At 50.7% G+C, this 27059-nt stretch overlaps 1 protein-coding gene across 1 annotated transcript; it reads left to right on the top strand.

The window, feature by feature from the left end:
* The first annotated feature begins 3822 nt into the window (after positions 1 to 3822).
* On the top strand, positions 3823 to 25681 carry BAG3 (BAG cochaperone 3). Its single transcript, XM_059052470.2, has 4 exons — positions 3823 to 4498; positions 19223 to 19549; positions 20967 to 21371; positions 24302 to 25681. Exons 1-4 carry the CDS (start codon positions 4313 to 4315, stop codon positions 25115 to 25117), a joined length of 1734 nt encoding a protein of 577 aa, XP_058908453.1. The 5' UTR covers positions 3823 to 4312; the 3' UTR covers positions 25118 to 25681.
* The last annotated feature ends 1378 nt before the right edge of the window (positions 25682 to 27059 follow it).

Below are 27059 nucleotides of genomic sequence, written 5' to 3'. Positions count from 1 at the left end.
TGACCATCAAGACATTCAAAAGAGGTCAGAGCTTCCATCCAGGTGGCCCTGGATGCATGTGTTGTTTTCTGATCACATCTCAAAGCAAACAGAAACAACTTGGGCTGATCAGCATTTTGCACAGATTGAGAAGAGCTGGCTGTCCTTCTATGCCAGCTCACGTGTTCCATTAGAAATGGATTAAATCATCCAGATGCTGAGATATTTCAGGTGACATTTTCATTTAGAACTCTCCTTTATGGCTGGGCTGGAGTCCCCTCTCTGTGACCTGTGTTATGAGTCAGCCAGGCCCGTCCACACCATCTACAGGACAGACTGTGATGGTCCCCAGACGTCTGTCTGCTGCTGCCCTTGTTTCCTCGGCATTGAGAAAATTATGTGCACAAAGCTTTGTTTCTCAATAGTAGCTTTAAAATTATTTTTCCTTTGTGACTAGTGGGACTAAGCCATTGATGCATTTATTGTATTTATTGAGTGCCTGGTTAAAAGCGTAGGCTCTAGAATCAATTGCCTGAATTTAAATCCCACTTCTATAAATCATGAGCTTTGTGACACTCAGCAAGTTACTAAACCTTAATTGTTTCATCTGTAAAGGGAGAATCTTAGTAACACTTACCCATGAGGCTGCTGAGAGGGTTGCTCCAGGTTTGGTTTGTCGGGAAGCAGACTGTGAGACAGAAGTTAGCCAGCAGGACTTTTTGAAGGGATTCTCTTAAGAGCAACAGGGGTAAGAGGGAGAGCCGGAAGCGGGACTGCCCGCAGAGCTCGGCTGCAGTCCCAAGAAAGCAGCAGCCAAGCCCAGAGGGCGCTCTGGAGCTGGGAGAGCACGTTAGCCCCTACCCCGAACTGGACCCAAAGGACAGGGCAGTGATGCCCCTCTGTTGATCAGTCACTGCATCCAGGCTGCCCCTAGAAGGAGGTGTGACCATGTGCAAGGCAGTTGTCGTCAGCTGAGCCAATCCCCAAAGGACGCCTGAGATTGGGTTTCCTGCAGTGTTCCCAGCATCTAGGTCCTTCCTTCCTGAAAGGGGGTCACAGGCTCCATCACAAAGATTAAATGAGATTATCCACATAAAGCTCATAACACAGTACCTGGCACACAATAAATACTTAATAAGTGGTCGCCATTACAATTGTTGTTGTTTTTATAACTGATTTGCCAGGCACTGTGCTGCAGGCTGGGGACTCAGTGTTGATCAAGATTCTGCCCCTGCCCTTAAGAAACTCAATCCATAGCAAATCAGACCATCAAGCAAAGCAATTGTAATGCAGTGTACTTGATAGGGTGTCACAGGATTTGTATGGGAGCATCCAGAAGGGACACACGGCCCAGACTAGGAAGGCCAAGGAAAGTGATACCAAAGGTGATACCTGGAGGTGGAGAGGAAGGAGTCAGCCAGGCAAAGGGAGTGGCAGGCGTCCGGGGCAGGGAAGAAGGTTGAGGAAGCAGTGTGCGCGTGATGCAGTCCAGCAGGGCCAGCTCGGAGTGGGCGCCAGAAAGCGGGGAAGAAGGGTCTGATATACACCAGGCCAGGGAGTGTTGGACTTGGATATAAAGAGGGCAACGGGGAGCCATTAAAGCATACGAACCAGAGAAAGGACATGGCCCATCTGTGCTTGAAAAAAGTCACTCTGGCCACCATTTGTTCAATGGCTTGAACATGGACAACATTACAGGCTGTTTCCAGGGTCTAGACGAGAGATAAGGATGACCTGGACCAGGGTGGTGACACTGAAGAAAGAGAAGGGTACCCAAAGTCAAGGAATACTGAGGTGGTGGAATCTACAGACTTGGTGACGATTGGATGGTAAGAGAGAAAGGGAAATTCAGGGTCATGTTTAAGCTTCTGATATGGGCAAGTGAATTCCAGAAGGCCTGGTGTCTTAGTCCATTCAGGTGCTATAACAGAATAACAGAGACTGGGTGGCTTATATACAACAGAAATTTATTTCTCACAGTTCTGGAGGCTGGGAATTCCAAGATCAAGGCACCAGCTGATTCGGTATCTGGTAGGAGCCAGAGGAACAGCAGTATTCTCACTGTGCCTCCACATGGTGGAAGCAAGCAGTGAGAGAGATCTCTGGGGTGTTTTTTATAATAGCGCTAAACCCATTCATAAAGGCTCCATCCTCATGACCTAATCACCTCCGAAAGGACCCGCCTCCACATAGCATCACACTGGGGATAATGTTTCAACATATGAATTTTGGAGGGACACAAACATTCAGTCTATAGCCCCTGGGGAATGCGCGTCCTAAGACCTAGAAGAAAAGAAGCCACCAAAGACAGACATGCCCCTCATTATTCAGCATGGCTCAAAGGAGCTTCTTCCAGGCAGTTCTCCAAGACTTACGGCTCCATTTTAGACAAACCCACTTGAAGCCCCTGGTGGAATATAACTCTCAGAAGCAGCTATGTTAATCCCAGAGGAACCTGCTTCCTCCCTGCTTCTGTCTAGCAAATCAAACAAACAAATAAACAAAACACCAGCAAAGAATACTCTCAGTGTTTAAACGTAGTTGTAGTGGAAAACAAATTGAGCAAAGGAAGAAGACGAGAGATAAAAATTCACTTTGGAATCAATCTTCAATAAACATCAATATTTATTGAATATGTACTCTGGGCCCAGCCTTGTGCTCAGGGTTTCAGAAGTAAGGAAGAATAAGAGAGCCACTGACTAGTGCACTTGAGGGTCCAGCTCCTTCAATAGTAATAATTCTTATGGTAAATTACTGCACTGGCATTTGGGTTTATACCTCATTCTCGTGTGTTTGGTGACCCAAGTCAGTCCCTGGAGCTTGATCATCTCTGTGTTTTCACAAAACTGAGATTTTGTACTTTAAAGCTGATAAGTAGACCTATGTAAGTGAGAATCATTCCACTGGAAGTGATCGGCAGGCCTCTCTAGCATTTGCTAGAGTAATTTGAGGGTGGGAAGACACAAAAGGTGTTGTCTCTGAGGGTTCCAGAGTATTCTCTGCATTTGAGTTGGGAAGTTGGGCCCAATATTAATCCAAGGCAACTTCTCAAAATGTTTCTGGCTAAGGGAATAAGTCCGCATGCCTAAGGATCTAAAATGGGACCCCCCTCCCAACATTCTGCCTCTGGGGGCGCACTCTCTCTCCCAGAGGAATTGAGGTGCTTGGCTGAGGTTACAAGCACAACCCCACCACTGAATTAACCAAACAAAATTTTTTCCTGATTTGAATTCTTCCCTACTTTCCAAATGAAGGTCAAAGTAAGATAGCAAGAACCAACTTCCACCATAAAAAAGACCCAAACCCAAAAGAGTTTTTTTTTTCTTTAAAGTTGTTCAATGCAATGATAGTTTCTACATTTGAGATTTGAGGTTCAGCAGCATAAAACCATGCGCTGATGCAAAGGTTTCTAAAGAAACCTTTCTTTAGGTTCCTTAAGAAAGGCAGGTGAGTTTCCATTTGTACTTCCATTTTCTCCCTGGCTTGGTGATGGTGTCGGATCAACATTCCAGAGCTCCTTCCGGACGGCCCTTAAGCCTATGGAAAAAAGTGATTAAAACGTAACTGAGGGACGCCAATATCCCGGAGTTATCAGTATATGGGGATGCAAAGGGGAGATGGGAGAGACTCGAGTTTAAATCCAGCGACTTTAAAGGCTAACGATGACTTTGTTTTTATACGAAGGAGCCAGTCCCGGGAACACCCACGCGGCTCGAAGAAGAGGGAACGAGTCTGAAAACCGAAACCGGCCCAGGACACACAGACGATGTCCCCGGGGTTCACTAGTCCTGCCGGCCGGCGGCACGCGGACTCCGCGGATGCACCGGGCCCACCCCAGGGCCATCTCGGCCGGGGTACCCGCGCCGGGGAAGCTGGGGCTGTGGAGGAGGTGGAGGGGTGGAGGAGGGGCGGCCTGGCCGAGGCCCCGCCCACTCCCTGCCCACGCCCACGCCCCGCCCCGCCACGATTATAGCTGATGACTCAGGGCGGAGCTCCACATCCAAGCGGCGCCGCAGCCAAGTTATCTGGATGGGACCAGAAGTTTCTAGCCGGCCAGTTGCTACCTCCCTTTATCTCCTCCTTCCCCTTTGGCAGCGAGGAGTCTATTTCCAGACGCTTCCAGCCCTCTCCGGCCACGTCACCCCCTCCTTTAATTCATAAAGGTGCCCGGCGCCGGCTTCCCGGACACGTCGGCGGCGCGCAGGACTCTAGCTCCGGCCGCAGCCAGCGAGCGACTCTGCACCTGGAGGTCCGGCACCCCGCGACCCCGTGACCCGGCACCCCGCGATCCGGCACCCCGGCGGCCGCCCCCCTGGGCCGACACCGACCCAACATGAGCGCTGCCACCCACTCGCCCATGGTGCAGATGGCGTCCGGCAGCGGCGCCGGCGACCGCGACCCCCTGCCCCCTGGCTGGGAAATCAAGATCGACCCGCAGACCGGCTGGCCCTTCTTCGTGGACCACAATAGCCGTACCACGACGTGGAACGACCCGCGCGTGCCCCCCGAGGTCCCCAAGGTGAGCAGGGCCCGCGCCGCAGGCCGCCGGGTCAGCGGCCCCCCACCTCGACGGCCAGCGGTCGGAACAGGGCCGTAGGGGGCGGCTGGACTGGGCCGGGCTGCGGGGACGCGAGGCACCAGGTGCCCGCCGGCCGTAGCCCCGCCTGAGCCGGTGCCCCGGAGGTCAGTGAAGGCCACCTGGGACGCACGGACCCCCCAGAAGGATACCAGCTCTCAGGGGGTCGGCCTGCTGCCCCCGCCACGAGCCCCCTCCCTTGGCCGGCGTCGGGGCGAGGGGAGGTCCGGGAGAGGACTGTCCTCCCTGGCCACGTTTGGTTTCCGGGGGTCGGGCGGCAAGTGGGATCCGCGCGGTGGCGCCGGGTCCGGTCCACCGGCTCGATTCGAGGGGCCGTGGGCCAGGAGACGAGGGGAGGCCGGCCTGGTCAGCATCGGAGGCCCAGGCCAGGCCCCGCCGCGGCCTCTGCCCGGCTTCCAGGGCCGAGATCCTGGTTTCACCCTGCTGACCGTACTTTGGCGGACGCCAGGGGGGGGGGCCATTGGCAAGCTGGGGTGGGGGTCTTTTAGGGTCTGTTAGGAATTTTACCCCCTAAAGTTCCTGAATTCAATTGAAGGTGTCTTGACTTCACCCTCCCATCTCAGGCACAGAGTGACTCAGGAGACTGGATGTAAATTCATTCCTTTTTTTTTTTCCCATTCTGTATTTGAAATTAAAATTGTATTATTGGTTGAAACTGTTTTCACTAAGAATATACTCTAGTATGACTTGTTAAAAACAAGATGCTCCTCTTCCAGGCAGTTTCTAAACTAAAGATGTGGGACTGTCTCCTAGTTGGCTATTGCCTTAGATATTGCCTCACACTGGCAAGAAAGAGATTTTTTTTTTTAATGGCAATTCATTCCCGTCCTTGTTATGTTACTAAAATACCTAGGATTTGTTTCTAATACACAAATAACTGTGTAGTAATACTTTTGTATTAGAAGGATGCCTTATTTACATATATGCAGGGATATATACTACTTAATCCTTAGAAGCATGAAAATTTGAAAATAGAAACTTGGAATGAGTCTGTTAACTTAAAAAATTGTAACTGATTTTACTACTCTTGTAATTTTCTATAAATTTGAGCTTTTTCAAAATATAAAGCTTGGCAAAAAGAAATATACTTAAAAGGTAGTGTAACATTGTCTGGGCAAAATAAAAATAGAAGTCATAAAGAGCTGGTAAGTTATTTTGAAGGTTTAAAAATTCACAAAATTTAAAATGCTTTATAAATCAGTATTGTAGAAGAAAGATCTGTGTTATCCACCTTCATTTTTATGCAGTTTTTTTCTTAAAAATATTTATAAAACTGGTGCCCAACAGTGAGACATTGTAAACTCGGCAGCTTACATTTATAAGAAATTAATTGTGTATTTATTTCTGAAAATTAGTACCAGAGACTATAATTAGCTGGGATGAACATAACCATATATACTTTTTTGCTTGTCTGTTCAGCCCATTATTGAGTGAAACTGATGCTCATTTCAAACCAGCTCTGTTACTGCAGCCTGCAAGGATGTAGATCTTTACTGTGGGCAAAAAACCACAAAAAACAAACAAAAAAAAGCATGATTTTGAGGATTCCTTCCTATAGAGACAGGAACGGTCAGAATCCGCTGGCATCCTTGGTGGTGAGCAAAGATCAAATTTGAACATATCCACTGTGAGCACAGTGTTAAGTCCCACCTTGCTGGCACTTTTGTTTTCAACATGAAACTCACCCTAGCATGTTGAGATCTCTGTGCATCTGTACAGTGGATGGGTTAGGCTGTGATTTTATAAACTTTTTCAAGGGGGGAAAAAAACAAGTTGAGTTACTATTATTGTTCTTGACAAGTAGAAAATACGAGCTACTAAGTCAGAAGTCTGATGCTGGAAATGTTGATTTGAAAATTTAACAGTCAGGGCTTCCCTGGTGGCACAGTGGTTGAGAATCTGCCTTCCAATGCAGGGGACACGGGTTTGAGCCCTGGTCCGGGAAGATCCCACATGCCTCGGAGCAGCTAAGCCCGTGCGCCACAACTACTGAACCTGGGCTCTAGAGCCCGTGAGCCACAGCTACGGAGCCCACGTAATAAATAAATTAAAAAACAAAAACAAAAAAACCCAGAGAGTTAGTGTGTTTCCAAAGGCCACTCAGCTAGTACCAAGAGCAAAGAGAGAACTACACTGAAAAGTCGATAAGAGGCAGTGTATCTGTTCAGAGGAAGGTAGAAGTGTCTTAAATTTTTATGAAACTATGAAGCGTGCAGGCTGGAATACTTGATAATTTTTGTGTCCTGCCAACCATCAAGTATTGGGTGGCTGACTTCTGTTCTGTGACTACTTAGATGGTGATGGCTAGATGTGATCAACTCGAGAAAAGAGCTCTCTTTACCAAATTAATTACTTGAGATTTCTCAGCATGGTACCAAAACATAGGGAGAAAACGAACATTCCGTTCATTAGCTCTGGGCTTCATTGCTTTCAAGACTGTGCTTTGATATACACAGCACATCTGTGTGACTAATTCACTTTCACTTATATGAATGACACCTTACTCCAGAGTGAATACAATGGAAAATCCTTCCCTGTTACTTTATATTCAAAATTTGGTTTCTTAATGTGGAATGAGAAAAGGGCTCTGGCAGAAAACAGAGGGTGATTTTTAGAGGAACTGAGCTAAGAGGACCCTCTGAGCATCCTTACTTTCAAGAGGAGATGCTGTCAATCAATAGAGAGCTGTTCATTGAGCATGAAAAACAGAGAAAGCCCTCTTCTGGAGGAGACAGCTTCTGGGTGTTTACAGTTTAACCATGTAGGTACAGAAATGGCTTTCATGGAAAGAAGAAAAAGATTAGAACTTTGGTTTAGTCTTATCCTCTGTTGTCTTACGATTGATCCTCTCATTCCCCTGAGGTGGTTAGAGTGACTTTTCATCCCATTTTTACAGAGGCGGCAACTGAAAGCAGGTGTCTTGCCCTTCATTGCAGAGGCAGGACAGCTAGAGGCAAAGGCTTTGGGCTTAATCCAGCTCCACTCTGAGCAACTGAACCCGCAGTCTTCCCGGATATCGATTTTCTGCACACGTGGGCTTCCCACTAATCTCCTGGCAATTTCATACGAGTCCAGGCCCCGTCTCTGGCAGAGAGCTTGACGTCCACTTTGGAATCAGGGGATGTACAGTTTCTGTGCAGCCACCCCTCCAGGCTCTCTTGCTAAATAAGCAGAGGCCAGATATTTTGGAGTGTGGCGCTGTGCTGCTGCCTCACAAACCTTCCTGGGACCAGAGCGAGACCCTCCCCCGCTGGAGGAGCAGGGCTGTTCTAGCTCTGCGGGTCTTGGAGGTCCCCGGCACGGATTCCCAAGCCTGGCAGTCTCCCGGGAAGCCTTTTAGGAACACACGTTGCCAGCTGGGTACCCCCTTGTTCAATCCGAGTTGCTCAGGGTGGAATGAGAAAAGGGCCCAGAAATCTGTATGTTAAAAAAGCTTCCCCCTTGGTTCTTGATTCCGGCAGCCTGGCATTTGGAAGCCACCGAAGGACAATGATCCCACTTCTTAGAGGGGTGGGGGAGCTGTGACTTCACGTGCGCCTGCGTAGGCCTTGGCATCCTCAAGGGGCCTGCTCAACATCTAACCCGCAGAGCCATCACGGGAGGCTCCCTTCCTTCGTGGTGAAACTCGCCCGGTGCGTGGCTTCTGGGAATGAAGATAGGGGTGGCGTGGGGAGGGGTGGAGCCTGGTGGGGTGCCAGTGCCGGGTGTGGGGAGGTGGTCCCGAGACCCTCCTGAACCCCAGGAAGAAGCAAGCCAGAGCCTCTCCCTCTTGTCTTCCACTGCCGGCAGACTCTCACCACAGTAATTTGACAGATTTTCCTCAGGCTCTGTGCGAGACGGGTAGGAACATCCTTTCGGAGGAAATGGGAAATGTTTTGAATGTCGACTGAAGTCGAGCCCCATTTCTTCCCCTTCATGTTCAGCGGAGCTTCCTGAATTTTCTTAGAGATGAGATCACCTTGTTCTGCAAGCTCCTGGGCCTCTTAGAATCGGAACACAGTCAGGAAATGAGTGGCCATCCTCTCCTTTGTATTTCCAGCAAGTTGCAGTTACTCCGGAGCAAATTTCTTTACGACTGATGAATAGTGATTTGCTGGGGGTGGATAAAGAACGTGGCCAGACGCCTTACGAGTCCAGCTCTTCCAGGACCTTCATTTTCCCCTCTAAAGGACAGTCTGTGTTTGGCTTATGCAAGAACTGAGCAAAACTTGTCCCCTGTTTTGTGGAGTATATTTACCCTTTACAAGGGTAGAGTCAGTGCCTGCGAACCGTGGCAGCGTTTGACGTTAGCCAGGGCCGGGAAGGCTTGGTTGTTTGTTGCTGTTGGGCTGCCTGTGAGTCAGGAGGCTTCATACCACCCATGAGGCTTGATTAGCGCTGTCCTCGTTTCTGGAATGACACACACAGTTGCCTTATATAAACCACTCTGCATGTCTGTTACTTCCTATTGACATTTTAAAATGATCTGGTATTTTTCATAAAAATTAAGAAACCGTGCGTGATCCAAACCTACTCCTTTCTCCTTCATAGTTTTGCTGTTTTCATGTTGCTCTTGCATAGTTAAGATACCTTGTATAGAAAAACGGGGAGCAGAAGACAGAGGCCTTGCTTATTAGGAAGCTCCGAGGACCCTCTAGTGCTGATGGATACCGAGGAGACCTCTCTCATACCTGACTGAGGAATTCTCCAGCCCCTCCCGGCTCGCCATTGCTCGTGAATCAAATCTACACACCCTTCTGTGCCTCAGCCCTCAGACTCACAGCTGGACTTGTGAAGCTAGGCTCCAAATCCCCTCCTTTTGCAGATGTGGAAGCTGATCTCTAGCCCTTGTTTGGCGTTGTACAGCTGCAGGAGATATCTGGTGTTCTTAAAGTCTTCACATATTTCTATGACAATTTCTTTGGGGGCCTTGGCAGCTTTTCAGCGAGCCAGGCAGCTTGTAAAAGCTTAAGCAGAGAGAATTTCTTTAGGAAGGGATGAACTATTTTTTTGTCTGTCAACATATTTATAGATATGTGCCAGACGCAGGTGGCTGCTTTTCCAAACGTTCTCTCTTTAAATCCTCAAAGCAGCTCCCTAAGGTGGAAGCTGTCAGGCTCACCTTATGCATGAGGAAACAGACTCGGAGAGAGAGGATGTGCCTGGCCTCTCAGCTATGATGAAACAGAAAGACTGTTGTGGCCAGAGGTTTACCGCCCCCCCCCCCCGCCCGCCACCCGCCCCAGGTGACAGACAGGCTTGCCGCCAGTGGACCTGGCTGCTGCTTTATACTCAGTCCTTTACGCTCCCAGCTCGCCAAGCACAGTTCTGCTGATCAACAGCCTTGAGCCCATCTCTCACAGCCGATCAGAAATGTTGGCCCATTTCCTGAGCCTGGGTCTGAACCTAGAAGATGGGCCCCAGTCTTCACGCATTCATCTCTTCCGACATTGTTGAGCACCTGCCCTCTGCAAGTCATGCCGTCAAAGGCCACACAGAGGACAGTTCTGCCTCCTTCGGTGCCATTTTCCACAAAGCATCTATTCCGTCTCTCCGGTGAAGTAGGCTGTCCCTGCTCCGGACTCCACATTACTTCAATTCGAATCTTTCTTCCAAAAGGCAGCACTTTTCTGCTTTGCCCCCGGGGTCACATCCCTGTGGGCTGGGAGTCCCAGAGGCAACAGTCTGCGTCTCTTTCCCCTTTCTGCCTCCCGGAGCCCGCTGGGGTCTCCAGGCTCCGTGTGTGAAGGACTGTGCGTGGGGAAGAGGAAAACACGGGCCTGGGCTCCGGAGCGGGCGGGCTGGTTGAAGAAAAGCGTCCCTTGCTGAAGAGCGTGTCGCGGGAAGCCTTCAGTTGGTTCCTAAGCGGTGTTGTCTTCTGCTCGCAAATGTCTCCCGGGAGCCGGTTCCTTTTTATTGAATTTCTGAATGGCCTTTTCTCCACAGGGGACTTTGGTATTGATTCCCTAAATTCATGCCTACGGGTCTGGAGAAGCTCTTTTTCTGTCCCCGCCAGTGACACAGCGTCTCGGAGCAGGCCTGCCGGGGAGGCCGCTTGCTGGCAGCAGCCAGACGCCGCTAAGTAAGCCCCAGCGGCAGGGAGCAGCGCCGGCGCCACGGAAGGAGTCTCGCTCCAGTTGTTTTGTCCATGAGGCTGGCAGTAAGATCGGATGCTGCAGAGCAAAGCCCCTTTCTTATTCACTGTCAGCTCTGAAGCGCCCAGGATTGTAGATCGCCTGCTGCCTACGTTAGGAGCCTGTAAACAGTGCGCCTCCCGAGGGAGCTCCCCCGCAGAGCTGTGTCCCTGGTGACTGAGGCGAGACTGTCCCCTGAAAATGCCTTAGCATCCTTTTGAAGAACAAACATTTCCTAGTTTGAAGTAACTTCCTCAGTCTCTTGAAAATTTAATTTAATTTAAAGTGGAATTGTTGTTCTTTTCAGTTATTTTTCAAATTCTTCTTGGACAAAGAAAGAAAGAAAGAATAGCTTAGAAATGGAAACGGCAGGAAGAAAGGAAAGGACGTGTGTGGCCGAGAAGACACATCGCTTTTGAATCTTCCAGATTATCCCATGGACCCTGCGTGTCAGAGCAGGACCAGCTCTCCTGCTGGGCTAGATCTGGGTTCTCTCCCCGCAGAGGCCTCATGCTGGGCTTGTGTGGAGTCGTGGGGCGGTGGTGACTCAGAGGTGAGCCCCGCTCGCTCTCGCCGCCCTGCCTCAGCCAGGCAGTGACTCAGCATCGAGGCCTGGCTCCCTGACCCAGACCACACTCGGACTGAATGTTCCAGGTCTGCGCCTCAGCCCAGCTCCAACCAGGCGAAATGAAACGCTTTCCCTCCTGCTGCGTTTTACCCCGAGAAGGTGAAGGGTTTGGAGACATTAGCCAGTCATTATCACACAGTGTACAGGGGTGGCAGGAATAGGTGAAAGGGTTAACATATCCCCGGCCTTGGCGTCTGCCAGACCTGGGCTCTGGTGATCTCAGGTAAATCACTCACCTTCCCCGAGCCTCAGTCTCTCCTTCTGAGAAATGGGCACACACCAGTACCTGTCCAGCAGGGTCGTGAGGATCGGGAAAGTGATGAGCCAGGGCCTGACCCGAGGCGTGTGTGCGGTCCGTGGAGACGATCCCAGTCTTTGCCAACAAGTCGGAGGGGATTCACAGGCGCTTGGCTTTCCCACAGAGTGGACAGTGCTGGCTGGACGTGGGTCTCTCGGTTCCCAGATGGGTATGAAGTCTCATTTCCCAAGGCAAGACCTCTTCTTATCGCCCCTGGACCACTTTAGCTGACTCTCCTTCCACCAGTGTCTGGACACCCTCAACACCCTTCCCGGGGGGGGTTCCTGTGTCCCTCGTGGGGGTGGTACGTGCTGGGCAGTAACTCAGCGTGAGGGCTTATGGAGGCTGTTGGCCTTCTGGAGCCTCAGCCAGACCTGCAGCTCACAGCCTCAGCAGCCTGTGGACTCACCCCAGATCCCCTGCCCAAGATGGGCCGGGGGAATTGTGTATCCTGTGTTCTGCAGGGGCTGCTGTGTTTACCCTGAACCCCGACTGCTTGAGGCGGGGCTCTCCCTCCAAGTCTCTGCACAGGCCTGAGGACTGACCAAGTGCCCCGGTGGTGTTGGGGGGAAACGGAGCCGCGTTAAACGAGGGGCTGGCCGTCTGCACGGGTGTACTGGACCCTGCCCTAAGGGGGGGAAATGTCACCGTGGGTGGAAGGTGAGAGGCAGGGGGTTTCTGATCGCCACCACCCTTTGGGGGGAGGGTGGTTGCTGGGGAAGGAGTGCTTTGAGAAGCTGCTTAGGGTGGGGGAGGAGTCCCTCCAGCAGTCCCCCCAAGAATGCCACCATCTGTCAGAGTCTCCCCTTGCCGGAGCTGTGGTTGATGAATTGGAGATTTTTTTCTTTTGAGAAACTGTGTTTTGTACAAAGTACATGTCCAGTGAAGCCCAGCACCCTGATACCAACAGATGCTCTGCATGGCTGACACCTCACAGATGGAGGAGCCTGGTGACCGAACAGTGTTCTACCTGCGTCTGAGAAAGAACCTTGAGAAACCCATGGAGATGTGTCCATGGGGATGAAGAGGTCTCTTTATCTAAATTCACACAAGATTTCGCTTCCTAATATGGAAATTTCTTTTCCGTTTGTGATTTATGGCTTTAGATTGATCCCTACCCTTTTTTTTTTTTTTTTTTTTTTTCCTGAAGAGGAAGTAGGTAGTTTTTAATTTCCCTGAAGCCATTGAGTTCAGGAGCTGAACTCCAGTGACCGGGATTCTCTTCCTGGTTCTGCAGTCACTTCCCATGTGACCTTGGGCCACATCTGCTCCATGGTATCCTTGAGGAGGGATCCAGGGGGCCCATGGGGGACTCTGAGCCCCGAACGCTCTCCCCAGCAGGGGACATACCCGGCTGTGGCCTGGAGACTGCTTATACGCTCTGGGAGGACACACTGAGAATATTACGGGGACACCAGCAGATGTTCTACTCCCAGAGGATTCCTCCTGCCCCAGCCTGGCTTGGCTCTTGCCCCTGGACCTCAGGGGCACGCGTGCAGGAACCACAGTCACTGCAGGTTGCGTGTTGATTCTCCGGTGAGTTTGTCTGCAAGGCAGACCCCTTCAGTGCCTGGGGCCTGTTGAAGGGAGAGGGGAGTTTAGGGCTCAGGCCCCTAGAGTTGTTTTTAGCTGTGTTTGCTTACAGGTTGTGAAACTTTAGGTACGTTTCTTAGCAGAGAAAGTGCCATCCCTGCTAATTAGTGCTGTTAAGACTCTCAGATAAAGGGGCTTCAGACTCCTAACAGGCTCATTACCAACTTGGTGAGATCACTGAAGAATTAAACCCAAATTCACAACTCTGTAAACAATAGGCCCAACCAACTGTTGCTTGGGGAAAGCTGGGTCCATCAATAAATATTTGTGGAATGGAGGAACGTAGTTGCATTGGGCATGGGACAGCTCAGAGTTTACAAAGACTTTCTTGTGCCTTATTTCACTTAAATCTTGCAAAAAGCCCTGGAAGGCATGGGGATTTTTATAGCTGGGGGAACTGAGTCTTAGTAGCAAGGAGTCCCGGCCGAGGGCACACACCTGGCGAGCAGCAGGGCAGGATTGGAGTCCCAAATGGCAGCTTGAAAACAGGGGCTCATCTCTCTCATTTTAAGCACATCTTAAAAAGGTGCTTTTCCCTAGCAGAAGCACATAGGGACACCCATCTCAGTAATCCCAGGGTCAACTATACACACTTTTTAAAAAAATTTTTATTGGGGTATAGTTGATTTACAATGTTGTGTTAGTTTCAGGTGTACAGCAACGTGAGTCTGTTATACATACACATATATCCACTCTTTTTAAGATTCTTTTCCCATATAGGCCATTACAGAGTATTGAGTAGAGTTCCCTGTGCTATACAGTAGGTCCCTATTAGCTATCTATTTTATATATAGTATAGTATATATTGGGTATGTGTCAATCCCAATCTTCCAATTTATCCCTCCCCCGCCCCTTACCTCCTGGTACCATAAGTTTATTTTCTACATCTGTAACTCTTTGTAGATAAGTATACATACTTTAATAACAGGGCATATCAGTTAAAACTTCCAAGCACCTGGGACTGGATTGCTTACAGCACAGACTCTTGTCTCACCAGGAGTGCTGTAAACAGACTTTGGTGGTTGTGGACTTTACTTATTACGTGGAATTTGCCCAAAGTCCATTACGTGCCCCAAACAGGGCTGGGGGCAGCGGAAGAGACCCTTTACCACATTCCAGTGGGAACTTTGAGTTCAGCTATGGGGATGTAGATATCTCTTTATATATCACATTGGCAATAATACTTCATTTCATGTCTGTGGCCTGTAATACCACATGGAAAGTTTTGGTAGAATGTTGAAGCTCAGGTCTCTATGTGCGCTTTAGAAGGAAGTTTTTCTTTTGTTTTGCTTCCTGCCTGAAAGAGGCAAGCCAAGCCTCTTTATTTTGATCCACATCCTCGCTAAATGGGGAGTCCCAGGATTCTTATTTCCCACCATCTTTTTTTCTTTGTTTTAGGAGTTCTGAAGTGTCTTTAGTAAAAGTCACTGCCTGGAAGGCGTGAGACTCTTCTGGCCTAAAAACCCAGTTGATAGAGTCTGTCTGTGTCCTACTTAGGACTCCAGGCTGTCGCGGCGGAGGTGCTGCAGGGCAGCCCACAGAGTTGCCTTTGTCGCTGTTCCCCTTCATTCAGACTGTGGTTTGCAGGTGTTGAGTCCCCGTTTGAAAGAGCACTGTACCGTGGAGCTGGGGTCGGGGCTCACAGGGGCGCCGTTTTCAGGGTTTATATGGCTCCGCCCTGCTTTTAAGGTGCAAGGTCAGCGGCTTCCTCCTCTTCACTTGGTTCATGAAACTTTGGAGCACCTTGAATTCCAGAGAGTTCTAATGTGATTGGACTGGGTACAGTCAAGAGTGGTCATTTTTAGATTTCCGCCACGTCAGCTTTTCCTTGGTTTTGAGCTTTATGTAGGTGTTTAGAGCTAGAAGAGATCTTGGGATCAGAGGTCACAGAGAGCGTCAGGGCTGCAAGGAAGCTCCTTTAAGCTCCTTTAGGGCCGTGCTCAGTGCCATGGGGGCTGGACTTGCCCACACACCTTCTGAGTCAGACTTTGTTGGGGTTTGAGCAGAGCGCCCGCACGTTTTTGCATTTCCTGGGCGCGCCGGACGCCTCCTAGTGTCTGAAAACCACTGCTTTACAGAACATCTGGGCCTCCCCTTCATTTCACAGCTGAGGAAACTAAGGCCCAGGGAGGGGATGTGAGCTGATTGCGTAGCGCACATATTTCAGGGCAGAGTCAGCTTTAGTGAAGTTTAGTTGTGATCTTTTTTTTTTGTTGTTTGTTTGTGGTACGCCGGCCTCTCACTGTTGTGGCCTCTCCCGTGGCGGAGCACAGGCTCCGGACGCGCAGGCTCAGCAGCCATGGCTCACGGGCCCAGCCGCTCTGCGGCACGTGGGATCCTCCCGGACCAGGGCACGAACCCGCATCCCCTGCATCGGCAGGCGGACTCGCAACCACTGCGCCACCAGGGAAGCCCTTTAGTTGTGCTCTTTAAGCAAACAAGACCCGTGTGAGCCACGGGCTCATCCAAGCTCAGAACCTGGCCCCAGGCTTGTCTAGTAATAATATCTTGTGCTCCATAGGGCAGGCTTTGGCTTACCTGAGGTAGTTTTCCCTGCTTTTTATCCCGGCCTTCTCATGGAGTTGTTTGGCACCCGCAGAGGATTTTAATGCGATGCACAAAGAAGAAGCGTGAAGCAGTTCATTTCATAAATTAGTGCAGTGAGGTAAGCAGTGGAAGTCAGGCTCTTGTTTCCTAATTGGGTTTCATGTGTATGTATTCCTGATGGCTCGGCCCACAGATAAGGAAAGTGAGCTGAGCTGATTGGAAAACACCCCCTGTGATGCCATCACTGCTCCTTAGGGAGCTAAGGCAGGTGGTGATGAGGCGGCAGGGCTGGCCGTCATCTGCTTGGTGACTGTGATGGCACCCCACCCCTATCACGGGGTCACACAGAAGTGTAACCCCCAGGAGACGGAGTCCCCAGTCCCCAGTGAAGTCAGGGTGGGGCAGGTAGTGCCTTTCTTCTATGCAAGATGCTGGTTGGTATAACCAGTAGGCTTGGGCTTGAACTCGAGAACACTTCTTATGGGACTGAGGAGACATGTTCTAGTCGTATTCTAGGAGAATTATAAATGTTAAACATTTTAAAAACTTTTTTCTTGGACTTCCCTGGAGGTCCAGCGGTTAAGACTCTGCCCTTCCAATGCAGGGGGCGAGGGTTTGATCCTACATGCTGCGTGGCGTGGCCAAAAAAAAAAACCCACCAAACTATTTCCTTTGAAAAAATAACGTCCTTTTTTTTTTTTTTTTTTTTTTTTTTTTTTTTTTTAACTAGACTGTGATGAAAACACCACAGAAGAGAGGAAGGGCAATTTAACTCTTTTGGGCAGTGTTTTTTGGTTAGTGAAACTGAAGCATTTGCTGTTGACAGGACCCTGATGAGAGGAGAGTAGAAACAGAGGTGGTGTCAGCCTCTGGTGCAGACCTTGTTATGGGTGGGCGTTTCATCTTCGGTTTAAATTATTCACGTATAGAAGTGTTAGTTTTCTATTCTGTAGAAGTGAGGTGGTCTTTTTAACTTAACCTAAAGCAGTGTTTTCTAAACAAAGCCCCCACCAGAGAGGCAAAGGAGCCCGCCTTCTTTCAGAGGCCATCATGAGAGATGTGTGGGTTTTTATCAAATGGCATAAATGGGTCCTTAATTCACACGGAACCAGGAGTGCAGACCTCAGGACTGTAGGAAAGCATCCTCTGGGCGTCCCGTAGCCACCCTGCCTTCCAGCTTGGGCCCCTGACCCCCCCCAGCCCTGCCTGCGGTGACTGCACACTCCCTCCACTGACCCGGACATGGCACCACTGCCAAGACCGGGTCAGGTATTGGCTCCGCTGTTGCAGCCCCTGGGGCCGGCGGAACTGCTCTCCCGCCCGCCTTCCCTTCTTCCTTCCTTTTTCTTCCCTTTTCTCTTTCAGTTGAGGCACAAAATATACTCAGGGAGATGCATAAAAAGCACAACTAGTTAACTTCGTCCTTCAGCTTTGATTCCTCTGACACTTTGGGGTTCGAGGAGCATAATTATGGGCCTGTTTAGGGGAGAATTCACCTGCCTTTTGGCCTTCCCGGCATCCCTCTTGTTTTGTTTTTTTTTTTTGGGGGGGGCGTCCCTCTTGACGTGCTCTCGTAAAACCTCACGACAGTCCTATGAAGCGGGTGTTGCTAGCTCAGTTTCTAGAAAAGGGGATTAAGGCTCACTGAGGTTAAGAGAATTACCCCAGATGAAAGAACTGTTACTAACAGAGGTAAGAATGAACCTGCATCCTCTCGAGGAAAGCCCCCTCCTACCAGAGAAGCCCAGGCGGTTCCCCATCTGCAGGGCCTCCTGTGCTTCCCAGGTACTTTTGCTTCCTGTTTGTTTCATGCAGCCCCCAGTGGGCAGGGATCGTGCCTCGCTGGTTTCGTAATCCCATGGTACCAAGCAACTCGGGAGCAGGACGTTCACCGGGGGCCAGTCAGCGGGTGAGGGCTGCTGACTGCTCAGCCCTGCTCTTGTGCGTGGCCAGGAGGAAGGCCGCAGAGACGATGCCCCGGCACTTGTCCAGGCCCCTGCTCCAGGCTGGAAGGAAGGCGCCCGGTGCGTGGGGAAGATGCCCGGGCGGCCTGCTGTGAGTCAGCACCGAGCAGCGTGGCGTTTCTTCGGTCCCTCTTGCTGCCTCCCTTTCGGTGTCCCTCTCATGGCAGGAATTTGGTTCTGAATGTGAGGCCTGGACCCACTCCCTGCTCTTGGGTGACCTGAGTTAAGCAGGCTAAAATAATGCCGCTGCCCTGAGCACGTGGGTATTCTAATCTGAGAATGCCTGTCTGCTGGCGTCCCCAAGGACACGGCAACACCCTTGCCTCTCCTTCGTGCTGGAGGCCCTCTGGGGCGGGGCTCTGCAGGAAGCAAGCAGTTCACGGGTCTGAAAGGGCTAAGTTCCAGGGTCAGCCCTCCGCTTTCCCTACTTGTGACCAGTTTTGCCCCACTGGGAATTAGACCCTGAAGCTCCTAGAGCCTCAGCTTTTGGCGTTCGTTTGCAGTTCGGAGGGATGCCTCGTGAGGAAGGATCACGCTCCTTCTTCATAGTCCACCCACACGGCTCCGTGTAAGTGGCACACATCCTTAGCCCCCTCCTCTGTAAGAGGACCCTCGCGTGCTCGGGAGGTCGTCGGGACCGGAAGCCGTGGGGGTCCCTGGTTTCAGTTGCCCGGCCTCTGCTTGGTGAGAAGTGACATTCGCCCGGTGAGTGACGGGCCAGCCTTGTTGTCTGAAACAAGATCTTTCTCTGTGGTACATCTGGAACTTGGCCTTCTCAAGGGTCCCAAAATAGCCAGGCCGCTGAAGGGAGAACTTCGTGAAGAGGACACGGGAGAGACCCAGCCGCTCCCCGCCAAGCAAGCTTTGTTGGCATCACAAGACCAGCACAATTAATCCCCGGGTTTTGTTCTCATCCTGTGCTGCTTCTGCATTCCTTGTGTATCTCCCTTTCTCGGGGCTTGCTCTGAAAATACTCCTGAGGAGGCAGATTTCCAAGCTGTGGCCTGCGTTGGGGTCCAGCACGAGTCTGTATCGCTAGGAGACATGAGGACCTTTTAGAAAGCAGAGAAGCTGGCTGTGGCCCAGGGAGTTGGCATTGAACGCTCCTCGCACCTTCTGATCTGGGTCTGAAGATTTGGGAGGTGGTCAGTGACTCTCCTATACGCACTGCTGCCCGTGTCACCCAGAAAAGAAACCTGTCTTACCAGTTTGGGAAACTGGGACTTCTCTTGTGCTGGACAGATACCTTGGCTCCCCTGCTTCCTCTGGATGCTTCTGATTCTTAAACTGCTGCGCATACGGCGGCTTCAGTAGGGGAGGGGGCGTCTGGGAGAAGTGGGGGGTCCGGGGAGGCGCCCACACTTTCTGTGCTCAGCTGCCCTGGCTGGCACCGTGGGGCCCAGGGTCACTCTGCAAGGTCGGAGCGCTCGGCGCCGTGCTCGCTCCTCTTCGGGGCTGTCTCCTTCCCAGTTTCGAACAGGTCTCTGTTTCCCTTTATTTTAGGAAACCACATCCTCTGCAAACGGGCCTTCGAGGGAGGGCTCCAGGCCGCCGCCCACCAGGGAGGGCCACGCCGTGTACCCCCGGCTCCGGCCAGGCTACATTCCCATCCCCGTCCTCCACGAAGGCGCCCAGAGCTGGCAGCCACATCCTGTCTTCGCCTACCCCCAGCCCGGGACGCAGCGCTTCCAAGCCGAGGTAGCCCCGGCGGCCCCGCAGAGGCCCCAGTCACCTCTGCGGGGGGTGGTGGAAGCCACCCAGCCGGACAAACAGTGTGGACAGGCGGTAGCGGTAGCGGCGGCTCAGCCCCCAGCCTCCCACGGACCTGAGGTAAGGAGGGGCGTGGCTCACGGGCCTGTGGGGTGCGACCCGGGGGGTGCCGGGTTTTGTGCTTCCTAGGCTGCCCCAGACCCTGATGCGGTGCCCAGGGCAACACCTGGTGAGATGCGGGGCATCTGGGCCTGGCCTGCAGCGTCAGAGGTCACCCAACAAAGATCGCTTGCACGACGGCCCTGCGTCCCCCCAGCGTTTCACAGGTTGGTTTTTCAGGTGGGCAGGGATCATGGTTTATTTTGATAGTTGAGGAATTGGGGCTCAGAAGGGTAAACAGCTTGGTCCAAAATCATAAAGTTGGAAGTGGCATCGCTGGGACTGGAAGCCTGGCCTTCTGGCTCCTCATGCGATGCCCCGTACACCCACCGAGCTTTTTATATCAGAAATGCAGAGACACTCTGTGTTATATCATTCAGTTCAGTGTCCACAGGTAAGTATTAACTGCTCGGAGCTATACTGACGTGAAAATGAGACCGCATACCTGCCCTTACAGCATCCACAGTTTAAAAGGAAATGTAAAATTAGGAGTCAGGAAGGCAGCTGCTTTTCAGGTTTTAAGCCTGAAGCCGACACTTCTTGCACTAATGTCTAAATAATAGTTCTTAATCCAGTTCTTAGCTGAGATTTGAAGGCCAGTGGATCCCAGTAGGAATCCTGAGCCTTCTAAGCCCTTTTGATTTTCCTGTCTGCACACCGTCCCATCGTGTCTCCTGCACTGCTCTTGAGCACAAATGCTTGCTCCGGGGGTGAAAAATCGTAGTTAGTGTGGGACACCAGGAGGCTCTTTTCCCTTCCTTGGAGAAGCGGTACCTGAATATGTAATGTTTTTGTTGTAAAAATCAAAAGTGACACATCAGTCAGAGAAACCTTAACAAATTTAAGCTAGCAGGGCCCTTAGAAGCCAGCTGGAGAAACACCCTTCTGATTTTCTAGGATAGAAAGTAGGTGGTCGGGAAGGGAAAGGGGCCTGGCCTACCTCGGTCCACACAGGGGACACAGTTCCCAGGGCCCAGCTGAGTTCTCTGTGGAGAAAGCAGGAAAAGAGCTACGGAAAGAGGAAACGAAGTGACAACAATAAATAAAACGTAGCGAGTGCTTCCCGTGTGTGGCACTGGGGCTGGGACACACGCACAGATTATTTCCCTGAACTGTCAAGTCAGCCCGGTGAGGGAGGGGTTACCCTTTTCTATATTTTAAACGCGGCTCCTAAAGCTACTGAGCTGTTAAGAATTTGAGCCCAGGCCTCTTGACTCCTGAGCTCCCAGTCTTAACACTACATTTGGGAAATGGAAAGGCTTCCAGACGGGAGGTCATCCTAAACCTGCTGCCCAGAGCCGGCGCAGAACGGGGACAGTGGGAGGGCCAGACAGCGGCTGGTTCACGGGGCTGTGCATCTACCCTTTACATCTCGCAGCGATCCCAGTCTCCGGCTGCCTCGGACTGCTCGTCCTCGTCCTCCTCGGCCAGCCTGCCCTCCTCCTCTGGCAGGAGCAGCCTCGGCAGTCACCAGCTCCCCCGGGGCTACATCTCCATCCCTGTGATACATGAGCAGAATGTCACCCGGCCGGCAGCCCAGCCCTCTGTGCACCAAGCCCAGAAGACCCACTACCCAGCTCAGCAGGGCGAATACCAGACCCACCAGCCTGTGTACCACAAGATCCAGGGAGATGACTGGGAGCCCCGGACCGTGTGGGCGGCGTCCCCGTTCCGGTCGCCCGTCCGGGGTGCATCCAGCCGGGAGGGCTCTCCAGCCAGAGGCAGCACGCCGGTGCACCCCCCGCCGTCCCTCCGCGTGCAAACCGTGGTCGACAGGCCTCAGGTATGGGCGTCGGTGTCGGCAGACTAGCCGGGGCAGCATCTCTCCAGGGCCTGAGGAGCTCTGTGCGGGTGCCCTGATTTTACATTTTACACAGTATTCATTTATTTATGGCTGTGTTGGGTCTTCGTTGCCGCACGCAGGCTTTCTCTAGTTGCGGCGAGCGGGGGCTACTCTTCATTGCGACGCACGGGCTTCTCACTGCGGTGGCTTCTCTTGCTGTGGAACACGGGCTGTAGGCGCACGGGCTTCAGTAGCTGTGGTGCGTGGGCTCAGTAGTTGTGGCTCGCGGGCTCTAGATCGCAGGCTCGGTAGTGGCGCACGGGCTTCGTTGCTCTGTGGCACGTGGGATCTTCCCGGACCAGGGCTTGAACCCGTGTCCTCTGCAGGGACACAGGGACACAGGAGGATTCTTAACCACTGCGCCACCAGGGAAATCCCTTGGTCACAGTTTTTTTTTTTTTTTTTTTTTTTTTTGTGGTACGCGGGCCTCTCACTGTTGTGGCCTCTCCCATTGCGGAGGACAGGCTCCAGACGCGCAGGCCCAGTGGCCATGGCTCACGGGCCCAGCCGCTCCGCGGCACGTGGGATTCTCCCGGACCGGGGCACGAACCCGTGTCCCCTGCATCGGCAGGCGGGCTCTCAACCACTGCGCCACCAGGGAAGCCTGGTCACAGTTTTTAAAAGGAAAGTGCCCTGTAAACAAATGCAGGGCATTTTCGTACTACAGATGGTGACACTGTTCAGGGCCCTCAAACAGAACAGCTCCTTTTATTGTTTTTGTTTGTTTGTTTTTTTGCTTTTTTATTTGGAAATGATTTCAACCTTACAGAAGAGAAGTCCAGTATATAGGAAGGTCATGAAAGCAAAGATTCACCCATATTCACTGTTAACATTTTGCCACATTTGCTTTGTCATTTTTTTCCTCTCTCCGTATATTATCTATATTTTTTGTTTGAGGTTTAATTGTAAATATCATGCCCAGTACCCCTAAATATGTCAGCAGATATATTCCTAAGAGAGCGACCTTCTCATTCACACCCCCAGTAGAATTATCAGATGCAGGGAGTTTAACGTCCTTAAAGCATTGTTGTCTCATACACAGTCCATTTTCAGATATTCTTTATAGCAACTTCCTCCTGTTCCAGGATCTAATCTAGAATCATGAGCACTGCATGCAGATGTCGTTTCCCTTTAGTCTCCTTTAATCTGGAAAACAGTTTCTCAGTCTTTCTCTGCTTTCATGACCTTGACATTTTTGAAGAGTACAAGCCATAGGGCACCCCCTCTTAAGTGTTTCCAAAGTCACTTACTCAGCCATTGTTTTAAAACCCAAGAAGAGGCATGTGGCTGGTTCATGAGTGCTAAGGGCCAAAGTTAAGCATTTCTGGTTGGCAGAAGAGATTTGATGGAAAGGGAGGCTGCTGGTGTTGAAACAGCCAAGCATCCATCAGATCCTTACTCAGACTCAGTAATCCTTTCAAATGGGAAAGAAGTGCCCATTTGCAAAGCTGGAGATGTTTCCTCTCATATCTTTCCCACATTATCAATATTTTCTATAATTGGTGAAACAATATTTAATCCTATTTCCACTTAATCTTATAGCTTGTTTTTATAGCTTGTTTAGAAATCCCTTTTTAGAGGCTTGCAGAGATTTGACCTAACTGAACATGATAGTGGGATTTAGTGTTTTTAATATGGAGTGCTTTAGAAATAATATAGTCCGACTCCTATTTCCCAGTTGATAAAAATCAGTGCGTGAGATTTTTAAGGGGGTTTTAGATGTTCACTTAAATGCTAGGTGAACCAAGATGTTTCTGTTTCAAGCATAGTTAATTTTTTAAAATATCTCTATAGCTTATAGTCATATTAAAGAGTATCTCAGTCTCTGTAGCCAATGTAGTCACTGCAGAGGTTCTGCACTGCTGAATGTTAGCTCTGGCACAAATGTGTCCAGGCAGAAAATTCTTACTGCGTTACCCATTTTCAGCATCTTGCTTATTCTCAAAAAATATGTCAGTCTGGGCAGAAACCATAGGTTTTAAAAAAACAAAAAAGACGATTATAACTTTTCTGAAACAGGGGATGGGAAGGCCACACCCTGAGTGGAGACTGTCACACAGGGTAGTGAAGCGGGGCAAGTGGCCATTGTTACTCCGTGGCTCCATCCGCCGGAAGCCTGAGTCACCCAGGACTTTGCTTGGAGGTAAAGTAACTCAGCCGTCAGCATGAGTTTTTGGTATTTTCATGTTTGAAAATTATATTGGTTTTCTTCTCATTGCTGTAAGAATACCATCTCCAGAAAAATTCAGTGAGAGATGACAGACCAAGAGACCAAGGTTAACGAATGGAAGCATAAACAATGGTTTGGTCACATGCATGCTGAATATCATATTTTAATTTTGTAACAGGTTTGGCTGACTTTGAAAATCCCTCTTCTACTATTAAACTTTAAAAAAGTCATTTCTGGGCTTCCCTGGTGGCGCAGTGGTTGAGAATCCGCCTACCGATGCAGGGGACACGGGTTCGTGCGCCGGTCCGGGAAGATCCCACATGCCGCGGAGCAGCTGGGCCCGTGAGCCATGGCCGCTGAGCCTGTGCATCCGGAGCCTGTGCTCCGCAACGGGAGAGGCCACAACAGTGAGAGGCCCGCGTACCGCAAAAAAAAAAAAAAAAAAAAAGTCATTTCTGGGGCTTCCCTGGTGGCGCAGTGGTTGCAAGTCCGCCTGCCAATGCAGGGGACACGGGTTCGTGCCCCGGTCCGGGAGGATCCCACGTGCCGCAGAGCGGCTGGGCCCGTGAGACGTGGCCAAAAAAAAAAAAAAAAAAAAAAAGTCATTTCTGTTTTCTTCTAGTCAGTACTAGCTACAAACAACTGCCTGTGACTCTCAGCCAGTTATTAAAACTATCTCTGTGTCCTTGCCTTTTCTCAGCAACCCATGACCCATCGAGAACCTTCGCCTATTCCCCAACCTGAAAACAAACCAGAAAGCAAGCCAGGCCCAGCTGGACCAGATCTCCCTCCGGGACACATCCCGATTCAAGTGATCCGCAAAGAGGTAGATTCTCAACCTGTTTTGCAGAAGCCCCTGCCTCCCTCTGAGAAAGTGGAAGTAAAGTTTCCCTCTGCTGCGGTGCCCTGTCCTCCCAGCCCGGCCCCTTCTGCTGTCCCCTCTCCCCCCAAGAACGTGGCTGCAGAAGAGAGAGCAGCCCCCAGCCCTGCCCCTGCAGAAGCCACACCCCCCAAGCCAGGAGAAGCTGAGGTACCCCCAAAACATCCAGGTGTGCTGAAAGTAGAAGCCATCTTGGAGAAGGTGCAAGGGCTGGAGCAGGCTGTGGACAACTTTGAAGGCAAGAAGACAGACAAAAAGTATCTGATGATAGAAGAGTATTTGACCAAAGAGCTACTGGCCCTGGATTCGGTAGACCCAGAAGGACGAGCTGATGTCCGCCAGGCCAGGAGAGATGGCGTCAGGAAGGTTCAGACCATCCTGGAAAAACTTGAACAGAAAGCAATAGATGTCCCAGGTCAAGTCCAGGTTTATGAACTCCAGCCCAGCTCCCTTGAAACCGATCAGCCACTTCAGGAAATCATGGAGATGGGTGCGGCGACAGCAGACAAGAGCAAGAAAAGTGCTGGAAATGGAGAAGATCCCAATACTGAAACCCAGCAGCCAGAAGCCAAAGAAGCAGCAGCTCCAAACCCCAGCAGCACGACAGACACAGCTGCTAACCCAGCAGCACCATAGTCTCCACTAAATAAAAAAGCAGCCCTGGAGACTGGGAACTGATTGTGTGCTTTAGAGAATTTTCAGTTGCATGCATTTCAGGGACTTAAAAATCAGTTGGTTTTTACTATTCATAGCCGCTTGGTACGCAGTAACTTGGGTGGAGGTAAAACACACTAATAGAAGGGCTAAAAGGAGAATGATGCTTTTCTTCTGTATTCGTATTCTGTACAAATAAAGGAGTTGCTTGTTACAGAAGTTTAATAACCCCATAGCTTGTCGTTCTGGAGCCCTCTGTGTATGGGTCCTACATGTTAGTCATAGATGTGAACTGTCTTTCTGCAGCTCTGGACTGAAGGAGTTTTTGCGGGGGTAGATGGGGAGTCAATTTCTCATCAGTAAATATGAAACCCATTTTTCAGAAGTGTTGCCATTTTAATGGGATGATTTTTGTCATCTCATAGCTAAAATACTTAACTTTAGATAGAATAAAATGTGTAAGGAGCCGTAGGAATATCTGTATGTTGGATGACTTTAATGCTACATTTAAAAAAAGGAAAATAAAGTAATATGTAACTCAAAATGTCTTCTGTGGTTTCTAAATTTTGAAGAGTGACAGCATCAAGATGGTCTTTCACTGGCTTCAGGAAAAATAAACAGACACGTTTACAAGCCTGCTCTGGGGTTTGTAACATCTCTACTGGCCCGACCCCATGAGAAAATGAGTCTTGGTCATTTTTCCTTCTCAGGTTGCAGCTGCAACCTGGGAAGACTCAGAGCTGTGAACCCAGGTAACGGGAACGTGCCCATCACACCTCTTCAGATTGCCCCGGCAGAGGTGCATCTCTGCCCACCTGGCCCCAGGCCATCCACAGGCCTCACCAAAGGGCTGAGTGGGTTCAAAAGTGCACAGTTCCCAGTGTTCTCTGAGGCTGGCCCAAGCGTTCCCTGGAGTCCAGGTCACTGGGGGTTGGGCACATGTTCTATGAGAGACTTGGGGTCATCTTTATCTGACACTCCTCTGAGTCACCAAGCCAGTCCGAGACCAGGTTTATCTTCCCAGATTGGGTTCCTCGAAGTCACTGGGGTCAGGGATCAGATGCACTGCGAAGCCACTGGGGGGAAGAAGATTGTTCTGGGCTAAGGTTTTTTTTTTTTTTTTTTTTTTTTTTGCGGTACGCCGGCCTCTCACTGTTGTGGCCTCTCCCGTTGCGGAGCACGGGCTCCGGACGCGCAGGCTCAGCGGCCACGGCTCACGGGCCCAGCTGCTCCGCGGCACGTGGGATCTTCCCGGACCGGGGCACGAACCCGCGTCCCCCGCATCAGCAGGCGGACTCTCAACCACCGCGCCACCAAGGAAGCCCTGGGCTAAGGTTTTTTAAGAGCTTGGGAAGGACCACCGCCCAGAGTGTGGAGATGTGCAAGATTCTGTTTTCTTAAGTCCTTTGCCAAATAAACCTGAAATTGAGAAGGAAGAGAAAGAGGGGTCTGAGATCTTGGAACTCCAAGGGAGCGGAGCGCTCTGGCTTAAGAGCGCCTGAGCTGAATTCCTCATGACTGTACTGAGTTTAATATTGGTGCCTGACGATGCTGCACAAAAATACACGCCGGTGTGCTTGCCACTCTCAGCTTCGTGAGAAAGGTTGAAGCCATTCCGCTGGGAATCCGCCAACGTCTTTCCGGGGTGAACTCATCTGAAGAGTAAAAGCTGACTGCTAACGACACCACCGATTCTAGAAACGCAAATTTGTAAAGAGGAAAAGCGCTGACTGGACTATTTCTTAGATGAATCAAAGATAAAGAATGTGACCATCCTTTTGGTGACTTGGGCATCTACTCTCAACGGACCTCAACGTTAAGCCTTCTTAAGTGGTTACTGAATCAGGTTGATGTTTTATCACTGAAGATCATCAACAGCTAGCCCTTTAACCTAGTTAGAATGTTTTCAATCATCCAAATTAGA

This window comes from Kogia breviceps, chromosome 2, assembly GCF_026419965.1.
Source record: "Kogia breviceps isolate mKogBre1 chromosome 2, mKogBre1 haplotype 1, whole genome shotgun sequence".
Lineage (NCBI taxonomy): Eukaryota > Metazoa > Chordata > Mammalia > Artiodactyla > Physeteridae > Kogia > Kogia breviceps.
Note: the sequence above shows the minus strand (reverse complement) of the source record. Positions and strands in the feature narration are given on the sequence as shown.